The 13,595-nt window shown below is 67.5% G+C and overlaps 1 protein-coding gene across 1 annotated transcript; it reads left to right on the top strand.

Moving 5' to 3' along the window:
* Positions 1 to 558: 558 nt before the first annotated feature.
* Positions 559 to 13,581, top strand: CPSF1 (cleavage and polyadenylation specific factor 1). The gene is given in 39 exon segments (XM_055313931.1): positions 559 to 657; positions 739 to 892; positions 5,833 to 5,860; positions 5,946 to 6,088; positions 6,172 to 6,252; positions 6,429 to 6,580; positions 6,659 to 6,805; positions 6,934 to 7,073; positions 7,144 to 7,254; positions 7,333 to 7,426; positions 7,605 to 7,692; positions 7,769 to 7,859; positions 7,862 to 7,890; positions 7,968 to 8,019; positions 8,104 to 8,198; positions 8,275 to 8,349; positions 8,422 to 8,502; positions 8,577 to 8,666; positions 8,854 to 8,964; positions 9,038 to 9,179; positions 9,252 to 9,430; positions 9,505 to 9,641; positions 9,736 to 9,910; positions 9,980 to 10,186; positions 10,256 to 10,345; positions 10,429 to 10,572; positions 10,639 to 10,791; positions 11,276 to 11,392; positions 11,470 to 11,560; positions 11,627 to 11,711; positions 11,794 to 11,935; positions 12,024 to 12,176; positions 12,253 to 12,429; positions 12,529 to 12,595; positions 12,668 to 12,715; positions 12,785 to 12,940; positions 13,015 to 13,144; positions 13,225 to 13,363; positions 13,438 to 13,581. Coding segments are annotated over 38 exon segments (4,332 nt in total). The 5' UTR covers positions 559 to 657; positions 739 to 748; the 3' UTR covers positions 13,486 to 13,581.
* Positions 13,582 to 13,595: the final 14 nt, after the last annotated feature.

Here is a 13,595-nt window from a genome sequence, read left to right as displayed (position 1 = left end):
CGCCTCCTGGCCCCGGGTCCCGTTCCCCGCCCCGGGCCTCCTGACCAGGTCGCCCTGCTGCCCGGGGCGGTGCTCTCGCAGCGCGCCCGCCCCCCCCCCCCCCCCCCGCCGCCTGTCCCGCGACGCCGGGTCATCTGTGGGGGTGTTGGACGTGCCGGCTGCAGGCCAGGGCCCGGCGGGCACCGCTGTTCCCAGGCACGCGGGGGCCCCGGGACGCGTGCGCCGCGACTGTGTGCACCGCCGCGCGTGGGTGTCCTCCCGGGCCCAGTGTCCCCGCGGCCTCCGCCGGCGATCCTCGTGCTGCTGCAGCTCCTCGCTCTTCCCGAGGGGCCGGCGCGCCCGGGACCCCACGCCGCCCGCGCCCGCCGCCCGACGGTCCCCGGGAGCCCGCGGCTGACGAGCAGGTGGGCGGACGGACGCCGCGTACACGTGGCTGCGGAGCCACCGTCGCGGACGTCTCTCGGATTCAGAGTCACGGGCCCGCCCGAGGGGAGCCCCGCCCCCGCCGCCGCCGCCCCTCCCCGCCACCAGGGGGCGCGACGCCCCTCCGCGCGGCGACACTGCGCAGGCGCGGCCGCCCGGAACCCCGGCGCCCAGCTTCCGGGGCCGCCGGCCAGTGCGCCGCCGACCAGGTCCCGCGAGCCGCGCCAACGGCAGGTGGGCGGGTGGGCGGGGGGCAGAGGGGCCGGGGGGGGGGGCCTGCGCGGCGGCCCCGCTCACCGTGGGCGCGCCCCGCAGGCCCGGCGCCATGTACGCCGTGTACAAGCAGGCGCACCCGCCCACCGGCCTCGAGTTCTCCATGTACTGCAACTTCTTCAACAACAGCGAGCGCAACCTCGTGGTGGCCGGCACCTCGCAGCTCTACGTGTACCGCCTGAACCGCGACGCCGAGGTGCGTGCGGCGCCCGGGCCGGCCCCGGACCCCGGCCCCCGCCCCCCGCCCCCCGCGACCCCCGGCCCCCGCCCCCGCCCGGGCCTAGAGGTGCTGCCGTGAGCCGGACGGCGGGCCTGAGGCGGAGACGGCGGCCGGGCCCGGGGACGGGGCACCGTGGGGCCGCGCGGCCAGCCCGCCTCGGGAGCTCCGGGGAGGCTCTGGGGGCGCGGGCCGGGGGGAGGGGCGGGGGGGGGTCGGGCCGGGCGGCGGCCGCTCGGGGCACGTGGCTTTGTTTGTGCCGCAGCCGCGCGGCCGCCCCGGGATCCGGCACCTGAGCTCGGACCCTAGAGCCCGACTGTGAGACTGAACACGTGCCATTAAAGGTGCCGTGAGGTTAAGCTTCTGGGGTAACAGCTGCTTTGACGTATGTGGCTGCCGTCAGGGTTTCAGTCAAAACTAGAGAGATCTTGGGGCGAAAAACGCACAGCTCCGGGGCTCCCGCGGGCGCAGTGCGAAGGGGGGAGACCATGGGGCTGGCAGAACTAGGCCACCCGGGCGGAGATTGCTGGAATGACAGGCACCTGGTCCCCGGCCGTAGGCTTCCAGGCCCGCCCCCTGTGAAGCCCTCCCTCCGACACGAGTGGCCTTTAAGGGACAGACCGCAAGCGCTTGCACCTTGTAGAAAACCGTCGTGTAAAAAAAAAAAAAAGAAAAGAAAAGAAAACCGTCGTGTTTTCTACAAACGGGTTCAGAGCCCACGGGCATCCGCTCACTCGTTTCTCCTACAGATGCGTATGACGCGGTGGTTTTGCGCGGAGGCCTGGGGGGCACCACAGGCACAGACACCTGCCGCCCTTCCAGCGGTGACAGACCCGACCCGGCCCGTCATGTCCTGGGCCAGAGTTGAAAGTGCCGTGCAGACCAGCAGAGCAGGATGGGGGGCAGGTGTGGGGTTAAATTCTGCCTCCTTGCGAAGCTGAGTTTGGAGCAGGCAAGGAGGAGGCCTCAGGCGAGGGGTTGGGGCAGTAGGGGCTGGTGCTCAGGATCCCGGCTCAGGTCACGACCTCAGGGTAGTGAGGTGGAGCCCCATGCAGCCTCCGGCTCCGCGCTGGGTGGGAGTCCGCAGAGTCGGCCTGGGGCTCACTCGCTCTTCCTCCGCCCCCCCCCCTTTTCTCTCTCAAAAAAAAAGAAAAAAAAAGGATCGGCAAGAGGCCCTGAGGAAGGGACTGCTGGTGGATCTTGATCTCAGGTCGTGGGTTCAAGCGCCACATTGGCCATACAGGTTACTTAAAAAAAAAAAAAAAAGAATGAAGTGGAGCGAGGATGGGAGAGGTCAGCATGTTGACCTTTCAGGTCATCGTAGGGATTGAGAGCTAGCTCGGATGGGCAGTTAAGGAGTGGTCTGACCCAGGCGTTACAGGGTCTCTGGGTGCCTGTGCTGGAGAGTCGGTGGGGAGGTGGGGGATGGGGCTGCAGTGAGACCGTCGGGAGCAGGAGCCCCGGGCAGTGGGGGTGTTGGGAAGCGGTCAGGCTCGGGATGCACAGGATGCGGGACGCGAAGGCGTGAGGAGCCCAGGTTTTGCCAGGGCCCAGTTTTGGTCTGGGGACCAGGAGGGGTGGAGTTGCTGTTACCTGACCTGGAGAAGGTGGAATGGGGAGAGGGGGGTGGGGGCTCCTTTATGGACATCCTGTTAGTTCTTGCTGCTGCGCAACGAGGTATCCGAAAACTTAGAACCTTAAAACTGCAGAAGTGTCTCCGGTTTCCGAGGGTCAGGAAGCCAGGAATGGCCCAGCCGGGTGGCTCCTGCACATTCTAGATGTTGGCCAGTGCTGCCAATCTCTGAAGGCTCTTTCGGGGTTGGATTTCTGCTGCTCACTGACCCCGGTGTTGGGAGGAGGCCTCACTGCGTCATGTGGGTCGCCACGGGGCAGCCTCCCGCAGAATGAAGGCTGGCGACAGAAAGTCACCAAGCGGCCACTGTGTCTTCGTAACCCGAAGTAAACGTGACGCCCTGGCACAGTGGGAGAGGCTGCGCGGGGCACGAATCCTGGGAGCAGGGCCTCTTGGGGCCGCCCTGGACTCCAGCTCTGCAGATGTGTGAAGGCGCTGGTGGCTGTGGCGCAGCCCTCACGAGGCCGAGGGAGGGCGGGGACGGCAGTCCTGTCGCGAGCGCGGTCTGGGCAGGGGCTGAAGTTGGTCTCTTTAAAATCCAAAGCTGGTTGGGATCGCCCAGAAGAGGGCCACCTGGGGTGTGGGGTGCCCCAGGGTTGAGGGGTTGGGAAGAGAAGAGGCCAAGGAAGAGTCGGAGAAGGCATGGTCGGGAAGGCGGGAGAAAGGTTGAGCCCAGGGAAGCCGCAGACGCGGACCTGACGCGGGGTCCCTGCTGCCGAGCCTCCGGGGGCCCCTGGTGACTCGTGACCGGCGGGGGGGGGGGGGGGGGATGTGGCCTGAAGGGTAAAGGCTCGTGCAAAGGGAACCGAAGAGACAGCCATGGCTGGTGGGCCAGGGCTGAGCCGAGTGGTCGCATCTTTAGGGTCCCCCGGGCTGCAGCGCTGACGGCGGATGCTCGTCGTTGGTCCCTTGTAGGAGCATCAGCTGATATGCAGTCTGAGGTGGATGCAGCCGCCGAGGCAGTGGCGAGGCCCCGGGCTGGGGCTCAGCGTAGATCCTGCTGCGGAACAGGCGGCGTGGGGGCGCCCGGGCTCTGCTTGGGGGCTGAGGCAGGCTGGAGGTGCCCCGTCTCCCCGCCTCTGCCCGCATGGCTAGCTTGGTCTTCCCGGCAGCAGGCTGGCCTCTGGGGGTGTCTTAACTTCAGCTCTGGACCCTGGGGGGCAGGTGCCCGTCACCCCCAGGCCCTGGGTCCGGCACCACTTCCATTCCCAGCCTGTGCCTTGGGAGAGGCTGCAGGAGCGAACAGCCATCCCTGGGGACAGGAATGCGGGGGACAGGAATGGGGAAGCCCCGGAGCTCGAGGCAGGGGGCATGGGGCCGGGGCGGCTGGTACCCCGCCCTCTGGGTGAGGGGGGAGCTGGGGCAGCTCAGCAGGGAAGCCGTGGCCTGGGGCAGCTGTAGGGGCGCCATGGGCAGCACGAAAGGCCCCGTGACCTCTGCGGGAGTACACAGCACTTCAGTGAAATTCCTGGAAACCCAAGGAAATAGAAAATTCATTACGGTTACGGGTGCAAGGTGTTGGTCTTGTAGAGACGTTCACCCTCCCGAGGTTAATCTATAAATTCACGTCTTTCAAAGTTGCAATTGGTTTTTCATTAGATTCGCGTCTGCCTTGGGTTCCGGGCGTGACCCCGGGGTCCTGGGATCGAGTCCTGCATCGGGCGCCCCCCGCAGGGAGCCTGCTTCTCCCTCTGCCTGGGTCTGTGTCTCTCATGAATAAATGAATAAAATCTTTTTAAAAAAACATCTAGTTTGTTCAACATCAATATAATGGCCTCAACCTTCTTCCCTTTTAAAAAGGGAAATTTGATGTATTAGCAAGACAGAGCGCGCGCGGGGCCCCCACGCGAGCAGGGGTGCGGCAGAGGGAGAAGCAGCGGACGCCCCGTGGAGCAGGGAGCCCGCCTCGGGGCTCGACCCCAGGACCCCGGGGTCACGCCCCGAGCCACAGGCAGACATGCTACTGCTGAGCCGCCAGGCGGCCCCGTCACGCACTTTATTATATTCGCTGAAACAGCCCAGGGTTTTTCTCCTTAACCGTGAACACGGGGGTCCTTCCTGCGTGTGCGCCCGGAACGACATGCTGTGGCTCCCCTGCGGACAGGTCGGGAGCTTGCCGCGACCCCCTGTCCCTCCTGTCTGCACACGCTTGCTTTTGGGGGGCCTACACCCCCCGAGGTGCCAACAGCCGGGGACCAGTGCATGTTTTGGTTTCATTTGGGTTTTATTTGGTGTTTTTTAAGTTTGTCGTTTCTGAAACATTAGGTAGAATTTTCTGGGACCGTCCGGTGGCTCTGGGGGTTTCCTTGTGGCTGTGACTGGGGTCCTGGAGGCCAAAGGTGCCTCTCCTGTAGCAAGTTAGTTATGCGGCCCTTCTCGAGCAGCCCTTCTCGGGAGTTTTTCCCCAGGGCACAAGCATAGTATTAAAAATGGGCTTTTTTCTCATTATTAGAACTTTTCTGGGGCGCCTGGGAGGCTCAGTGGGTGGCGCGCCTGCCTGTTGATTTTGGCGCAGGCTGTGACCTCGGGTGTGCGTTTGAGCCCTGGTGGGCCCGGGAGTCGGCTACAGGTTCACTCTTCCTCTGCCCCCCACGTGAGCGCGCCCTCGCTCTCTCTTAAAAATAAATCTTTAAAAAAGCTTTTACTTTGTTTCCAAGTGATGACTTCCAAGTGTGTTTTTCAGTGTTTTAAGTAACTGAGTAAAGAACGGCCGGAGCCAAGCAGCCTGTTACCGTGAAACCTAATGAAGCTTGGGGCCGATGTTCTCCTGCGGAGGAAACGGGCACGAGCGCGGCTGCTGTTCCCCTCCCGGCGGAGGACGTGGGGCCGCTCCCCACGGACTGGGGCCGCGCGGCGCCGACACCCTCCTGCCCTCGGGTGGGGGGGGGATGCACCCTGAGTGCCGTGGGCACCCTGCACGTCCGGGAGCGGGGGGCAGTTGCTTGGGACCAGCGAGCGGCTCAGGCCGGGAGCCCGGCCCGTCAGGTGGGGCCCGTGCTGTGCCTAGGCGGAGCGGGTGACCTGGGCGTCGCGCCGGCAACTGGGCACCTCGGTGTCCGGCCTCTGACCCTGAGCATTGCCAGCCCCAGAGCCCGGGGCTTCCTGAGAAGCCTTGTGGCCAAGTCGGGGACTGGCTGGGAGCATGAGTCCGTGCACATTGCGTTGAGGTGCGCACAGCTGTCTCCGCAAGTGCCTGGGAGCGTGGTCCCCAGCACAGCGAGGGCTTGGGTAGGGCTGGGGCCGCCAGGCGTGCAGCTTCACTGCCCACCTCCTCTTCCCCTCCCAGGCACCCGTCAAGAATGACAGGAGCACAGGTGAGCACGAGGGTGGCTGCCACGGGCCTGGGACAGTGGGGGCTGGGGCCGGGCCCAGACCTGTACCCACCAGCCTGTCCCCCAGAGGGAAAGGCCCACCGAGAACACCGGGAAAAGCTGGAGCTGGTGGCTTCCTTCTCCTTCTTCGGCAACGTCATGTCCATGGCCAGCGTGCAGCTGGCGGGTGCCAAGCGGGACGCCTTGCTCCTGAGCTTTAAGGACGCCAAGGTAGGCGTGGGCCTGGTGGTGGGCGAGATTGGGTGGGGGGCCCGCTGGGTCGGGGTTGGGGTGAGCTCTGACCTGCCTTCCAGCTGTCAGTGGTGGAGTATGATCCAGGCACCCATGACCTAAAGACCCTGTCTCTGCACTACTTTGAGGAGCCTGAGCTGCGGGTAGGGCCAGGCCGCGTCCCCAGCCCTCCCTGCCCCCCCGTGTCCCCAGCCCACAGGGCTGCATCCCCAGCCCTCCCTGCCCCACAGCCCTCTGCCCCCCCCCAGCCCTCCCTGCCCCCACGCCCCCCTTGGGCCTCCTGTGCCGAGGCCTGCCTCATGATGCCTTCTGCCCCCAGGATGGGTTCGTGCAGAATGTGCACACGCCGAGGGTGCGCGTGGACCCTGACGGGCGCTGCGCGGCCATGCTCATCTACGGCACGCGCCTGGTGGTCCTGCCCTTCCGCAGGGAGAGCCTGGCCGAGGAGCATGAGGGGCTCATGGGGGAGGGGTGAGTACCGCGGTGGGGGAGCCACTGTCTGCGCCCCAGCTCCCTGGATCCTCTGCCCACTGAGCCTGTTGCCCGCAGGCAGAGGTCCAGCTTCCTGCCCAGCTACATCATTGACGTGCGGGGCTTGGACGAGAAGCTGCTCAACATCGTGGACCTGCAGTTCCTGCACGGCTACTACGAGCCCACCCTGCTCATCCTGTTCGAGCCCAACCAGACCTGGCCTGGGTGAGGCTCCTGTGTTGGGTGCTGCAGCCGCCAGGGCCCGGTGGGTCTGGGTTGGGCGGGGGTGGCCAGGCCCCCAGCACTGGGAGTGCTGTGACCGGGCCCTGGCGGACCTGCTTGTTTCTCCCCAGGCGGGTGGCCGTGCGGCAGGACACGTGCTCCATCGTGGCCATCTCCCTAAACATCACGCAGAAGGTCCACCCGGTCATCTGGTCCCTCACCAGCCTGCCCTTTGACTGCACGCAGGCCCTCGCTGTGCCCAAGCCCATAGGTGAGGGCCGTACGGGTGGGGGTGTCCGGGGAGGGTGGGGAGCCCCGCCCACTGGCGTGTCCCCCTCCAGGTGGGGTGGTGGTCTTCGCCGTCAACTCGCTGCTGTACCTGAACCAGAGCGTCCCCCCGTATGGCGTGGCTCTCAACGGCCTCACCACCGGCACCACTGCCTTTCCCCTTCGTGAGTGCAGGTGGAGGCGGGCAGGGTGGCGGGGGGCGGAGGGCACGGGGGCGGGCAGTCTGACCGCGCCCAACACAGGCACCCAGGAGGGCGTGCGGATCACCCTGGACTGCGCACAGGCGGCCTTCATCTCCTACGACAAGATGGTCATCTCCCTCAAGGGCGGGGAGATGTGAGTCTCCCCTGTGCGGCAGCCCCCGCTCCGCGCCCCTGCCCCCAGCTCAGCGCCTCCCCCCCACCCCGTGCCCCCACAGCTCAGTGCCTCCCCACCCCACCCTGTGCCCCCAACCCTGTGCCCCCCCAGCTCTGTTCCTCCCCCCAGCTCACCTCCCCACTCCCCGCTCCCACAGCTACGTGCTGACGCTCATCACCGACGGCATGCGCAGCGTCCGCGCCTTCCACTTCGACAAGGCCGCCGCCAGCGTCCTCACCACCAGCGTGAGTTGAGGGGGGGTCGGGGGTGGCCCTGGCCGTGCGCCTGCGTCGGCCTCACCGCCCGCCCGCCCACCTCCAGATGGTCACCATGGAGCCCGGGTACCTGTTCCTCGGCTCTCGCCTGGGCAACTCGCTGCTCCTCAAGTACACGGAGAAGCTGCAGGAGCCCCCGCCAGTACCGCCCGGGAGGCTGCCGACAAGGTGGGTGCCCGGGGCCTGTCGGGGCGGCCTTGCGCGGGCGGCCTCGGAGCGCTGCTCATTGCCCCGTCCTGCCCCAGGAAGAGCCACCCTCGAAGAAGAAGCGGGTGGACTCCACAGCGGGCTGGTCAGGTGAGGACAGGGAGCTGGGCTGGAGGGCGTGGGGCGCAGGGCACGGTGCCGGCGGCGTGGGCTCACGCGGGTCCGTCTGCGCAGGGAGCAAGTCGGTGCCGCAGGACGAGGTGGACGAGATTGAAGTGTACGGCAGCGAGGCCCAGTCGGGCACCCAGCTGGCCACGTACTCTTTTGAGGTGAGGTTGGGGCGGGTTTGGGGTGCAGGCGGGGCCCCGCCCTGGCTGGCTTGCCTGAGCTCGGCTGTGTCTGCAGGTGTGCGACAGCATCCTCAACATCGGACCCTGTGCCAACGCTGCCATGGGCGAGCCCGCCTTCCTCTCTGAAGAGGTGCCCTGGCTGGAGAGGTGGGGGGCGGGGTGCACGCAAGGGGGGGACCGTCCTCACTCAGCCCCCCTGCAGTTTCAGAACAGCCCGGAGCCAGACCTGGAGATCGTGGTGTGCTCCGGCTACGGGAAGAACGGGGCCCTGTCAGTGCTGCAGGTATGTGGGGCTGGGGGGCGGGGGGCGGCGCCTGGGCAGGACCAGGGGGCTGATGTCCCCCATTGTCATTCCAGAAGAGCATCCGGCCACAGGTGGTGACCACCTTTGAGCTCCCTGGCTGCTACGACATGTGGACCGTCATCGCCCCTGTGCGTAAGGAGCAAGTAGGTGTACCCTGGGCGGGGCGGGGCGGGCAGCCCAGGGGCCCAGGACAGGGCCCTGCTGCTGTGTGGGGCGGGCATGCGGGCGGGCGGGCTTGCCCTGGGCTTGCCGGGGGTCTGCCCCCACCCCCCGCCACCGCAGGCGCCCCTGGCCGGCCGTGTGATTCCTGCTCGCCTGCCGCTGCCACAGGAGGAGACCCCCAAGGGCGAGGGGGCGGAGCAGGAGTCCAGTGCCCTGGAGGCCGAGGATGACGGACGGAGACACGGGTTCCTTATCCTGAGCCGGGAAGACTCCACCATGGTGAGGGGTGGGGGTCCGGTGGCCGCGCTGGGGTCCCCGCATGGGGTGTGCCTCATGCTCCCGTCGCCTACAGATCCTGCAGACGGGCCAGGAGATCATGGAGTTGGACACCAGTGGCTTTGCTACGCAGGGCCCCACAGTGTTTGCTGGCAACATCGGGGACAACCGCTACATCGTGCAGGTGTCGCCACTCGGCATCCGCTTGTTGGAAGGAGGTGGGCACAGCCAGGCGGCCGGGCTGGGGTGGTGGGCACTGACCACCGGGGCTGACCACCCGGTACCCACAGTGAACCAGCTGCACTTCATCCCCGTGGACCTGGGCTCCCCCATCGTGCAGTGCGCCGTGGCTGACCCCTACGTGGTCATCATGAGTGCCGAGGGCCATGTCACCATGTTCCTGCTCAAAAGCGACTCGTATGGGGGCCGTCACCACCGCCTGGCGCTGCACAAGCCCCCACTGCACCATGTAAGTGCTCTCCGGCCCCATGCCCACAGCCTGCTGACCCCCTGACCCCGTGCTGACCCCCCCTGCCCCCGCAGCAGTCCAAGGTGATCACGCTGTGCGTGTACCGAGACGTCAGCGGCATGTTTACAACGGAGAGCCGCCTGGGCGGGGCCCGCGATGAGCTGGGAGGCCGCAGCTGCTCGGAGGCCGAGGGCCAAGGCTCAGAAACCAGGTACGTGGGGGGGTACGTGGGGGCGCCCTGGGGCGGGGCAGGGGCAGGTCCCACGTCCGGCCACGCGTGACCCGCTTGCTGCCCCCGGCTCTAGCCCCACAGTGGATGATGAGGAGGAGATGCTGTACGGGGACTCGGGCTCCCTCTTCAGCCCCAGCAAGGAGGAGGCTCGCAGGAGCAGCCAGCCCCCTGCCGACCGGGACCCCACGCCGTTCCGGGCCGAGCCCACCCACTGGTGCCTGCTGGTGCGGGAGAACGGAACCATGGAGGTGCGTGAGGCCCCACGCCCTTGCTGCGCCCCGGCCCGGCCCTATGGTGCCAATCCCTCTCCCCCACAGATCTACCAGCTCCCCGACTGGCGGCTGGTGTTCCTGGTGAAGAACTTCCCCGTGGGGCAGCGTGTCCTGGTGGACAGCTCCTTTGGTCAGCCCACCACGCAGGCCGAGGCCCGAAAGGAGGAGGCCACACGCCAGGGGGAGCTGCCCCTGGTCAAGGAGGTGCTGCTGGTGGCGCTGGGGAGCCGCCAGAGCAGGCCCTACCTCCTGGTGAGTGTGGGCCCCCCGACCCCGGCCGGGCCCGGCCCCGCGCCCCCACTGACCCCGCGCCGCCCCCAGGTGCACGTGGACCAGGAGCTGCTCATCTACGAGGCCTTCCCCCACGACTCCCAGCTCGGCCAGGGAAACCTCAAAGTCCGATTCAAGAAGGTGCAGTGATGGGGCAGAGCTGGGCGGGGGGGCGGCTGTGGGGGGGGCACGACCCGCCCTCACGGAGCACGCGCGCCTCCCAGGTCCCTCACAACATCAACTTCCGGGAGAAGAAGCTGAAACCGTCCAAGAAGAAAGCAGAGGGCGGTGGTGCCGAGGAGGGGGCGGGGGCACGTGGCCGCGTGGCCCGGTTCCGGTACTTCGAGGACATTTACGGCTACTCGGGGGTAGGCTGGCGCCTTGGGGGGGTGGGGGGGGCCATGGGGGCCTCAGCTCACAGCGCCTGCCCTCAGGTGTTCATCTGTGGCCCCTCACCCCACTGGCTCCTGGTGACCGGCCGGGGGGCCCTGCGGCTGCACCCCATGGGCATCGACGGTCCCATCGACTCCTTTGCCCCGTTCCACAACATCAACTGCCCCCGGGGCTTCCTCTACTTCAACAGACAGGTGGGGAGGCCCCGGGGCTCGTGCCGCCCATTGCCCTGCCTGGGTCGGTGGGGATGGGGGGGCCCTGGGCTCCGTCTGGAGGGTCGGGGGGTGTCCAGCCGGTGAACAGGCCAAGGTCAAAGAGGTGAGATGCTGCAAAGGCCGGAGGGCTGAGCAGCCAGGGGCGGCGGGTTGTGGGGCTGGGGTCCCGTCACTGCCTGCAAGGAGCCGTGTGACCCTGGGGAGGCACTTGCCCTGTGAGCCCCTTCCCACCTGTGGTGCCAGCGTGGGCGCTCATGATGCCGTAGGTGCTGGCGAACCTCGCGCACGGGTGAGGGTGGCGGCTGGGGGCCCAGCGGCGCTCGCTCATCTGCGTGTGGCTGGCGGCCCACGAAGCACAGGAACCCGCCCCCCCCCCCCCCCCCCGCCCTGTGCAGTGTGAGGTATGCAGCCTGGCCTGCCCTTGGCGGCGCCGGACCCCGTTGACCCTGCCCCCGCCCCCCAGGGAGAGCTGCGGATCAGCGTCCTGCCTGCCTACCTGTCCTACGACGCCCCGTGGCCCGTCAGGAAGATTCCCCTACGCTGCACGGCGCACTACGTCGCTTATCATGTGGAGTCCAAGGTCTGACCCCGTCCCCTCAGGGCCGGGCACCCGCGGGGCGTGCCCTCCGCACCCTGTGACACGCCACGCCCTCCCAGGTGTACGCCGTGGCCACCAGCACCAACATGCCGTGCACCCGCATCCCGCGCATGACCGGAGAGGAGAAGGAGTTCGAGAACATCGAGAGAGGTGCGTGCCGCCCGCATGGGGCAGGCCGTGGGGGCCGCCCCCCCTGACCATCCCATGTCCTTGCAGATGACCGGTACATCCACCCGCAGCAGGAGGCCTTCTCCATCCAGCTCATCTCCCCGGTCAGCTGGGAGGCCATCCCCAACGCCAGGTGAGCGGGGCCCGGGGGCGGGGCGGGGTGGGGCGGTCAGCCGCGGTCAGCCCAGAGCTACACCCTCACCCGCCCTATGCAGGATCGAGCTGGAGGAGTGGGAGCATGTGACGTGCATGAAGACTGTGTCACTGCGCAGCGAGGAGACCGTGTCGGGCCTCAAGGGCTACGTGGCTGCCGGGACCTGCCTCATGCAGGGGGAGGAAGTCACGTGCCGAGGGCGGGTAAGGGGCCGGCGGGTCAGGGTGGGCAGCGCCCCGCAGCCCCATCACCCCCCGTCACCCCCCATGTCCTGCCCTCCTGCCCGGGCAGATCCTGATCATGGACGTGATCGAGGTGGTGCCCGAGCCTGGCCAGCCCCTGACCAAGAACAAGTTCAAGGTCCTGTACGAGAAGGAGCAGAAGGGGCCGGTGACGGCTCTGTGCCACTGCAATGGCCACCTGGTGTCCGCCATCGGCCAGAAGGTGCGCCCTCACCCCCCCCCCCCGCCCTGGGCCCTGCCGCCACCCCGCACATGTCACCCGCTTGTTCTGCCCCCAGATCTTCCTGTGGAGCCTGCGGGCCAGCGAGCTGACGGGCATGGCCTTCATCGACACCCAGCTCTACATCCACCAGATGATCAGCGTTAAGAACTTCATCCTGGCAGCAGACGTCATGAAGAGCATCTCGCTGCTGCGCTACCAGGAGGAGAGCAAGACGCTGAGCCTGGTGTCACGGGTACCCGAGGGGCCTCGGCGCCGTGTGGCGGGCGCTGGGCGGGTGCAGGGTGGGCGCTGGCCGCGGGCTGACCTGGACGGCCCCACTCCCCGTCCCCAGGATGCCAAGCCCCTGGAGGTGTACAGCGTGGACTTCATGGTGGACAACGCCCAGCTGGGCTTCCTCGGTGAGCAGGGGCCTGGGGTGGAGGGGCTGAGCTGCTGGGGGCGGCCGGGCTGACCCAAGCTCTGCTCCCCAGTGTCTGACCGTGACCGCAACCTCATGGTGTACATGTACCTGCCAGAAGGTGAGTATCCCTTCCCCGCTGGGGGCCCGGGGGCTGGGCAGCCGCTGACCTGAGCTCCCTCCGGCCTAGCCAAAGAGAGCTTCGGGGGCATGCGCCTGCTCCGGCGGGCGGACTTCCACGTGGGTGCCCACGTGAACACGTTCTGGAGGACCCCGTGCCGGGGGGCAGCGGAGGGACCCAGCAAGAAGTCGGTCGTGTGGGAGAACAAGCACATCACGTGGTTCGGTGAGCAGGGGGCAGGAGGGGGCAGCAGGGGCAGGTGTGTGGGGTCAGCCCGGCTCACGTGGCACTTCCTGCAGCCACACTGGATGGGGGCATCGGGCTCCTGCTGCCCATGCAGGAGAAGACGTACCGGCGGTTACTGATGCTGCAGAACGCGCTGACCACCATGCTGCCCCACCACGCCGGCCTCAACCCCAGGGCCTTCCGGTGAGTGTGCTCCCCCCACTACACCCCCGCCCCCCGTCCCCCGCCCACGTCCTGCTGCCTGACGGCCCGTGTCCCCCCAGGATGCTGCACGTAGACCGGCGTATCCTGCAGAATGCCGTGCGGAACGTCCTGGACGGGGAACTGCTCAACCGCTACCTGTACCTGAGCACCATGGAGCGCAGCGAGCTGGCCAAGAAGATCGGCACAACCCCGGACATTGTGAGGCCCTGGCCTGCCCCGCGTGGCCCCCCTCCCTGGTGGCCCGCCCCCACTCATCACACCCTTCCTTGCAGATCCTGGATGACCTTCTGGAGACGGACCGTGTCACCGCGCACTTCTAGACCCCACGTGCCGCCCCGACCTGACCCCTACCCCCACCCCTTTTTGTACAAAACACGAGGAAAAAGATGTTTGATTTAAGAAGAGCTTGTGGTCATTGTCGGGCATCCTG

This window comes from Nyctereutes procyonoides, unplaced genomic scaffold (assembly GCF_905146905.1).
Source record: "Nyctereutes procyonoides isolate TBG_1078 unplaced genomic scaffold, NYPRO_anot_genome, whole genome shotgun sequence".
NCBI classification, from domain to species: domain Eukaryota; kingdom Metazoa; phylum Chordata; class Mammalia; order Carnivora; family Canidae; genus Nyctereutes; species Nyctereutes procyonoides.
Note: the sequence above shows the minus strand (reverse complement) of the source record. Positions and strands in the feature narration are given on the sequence as shown.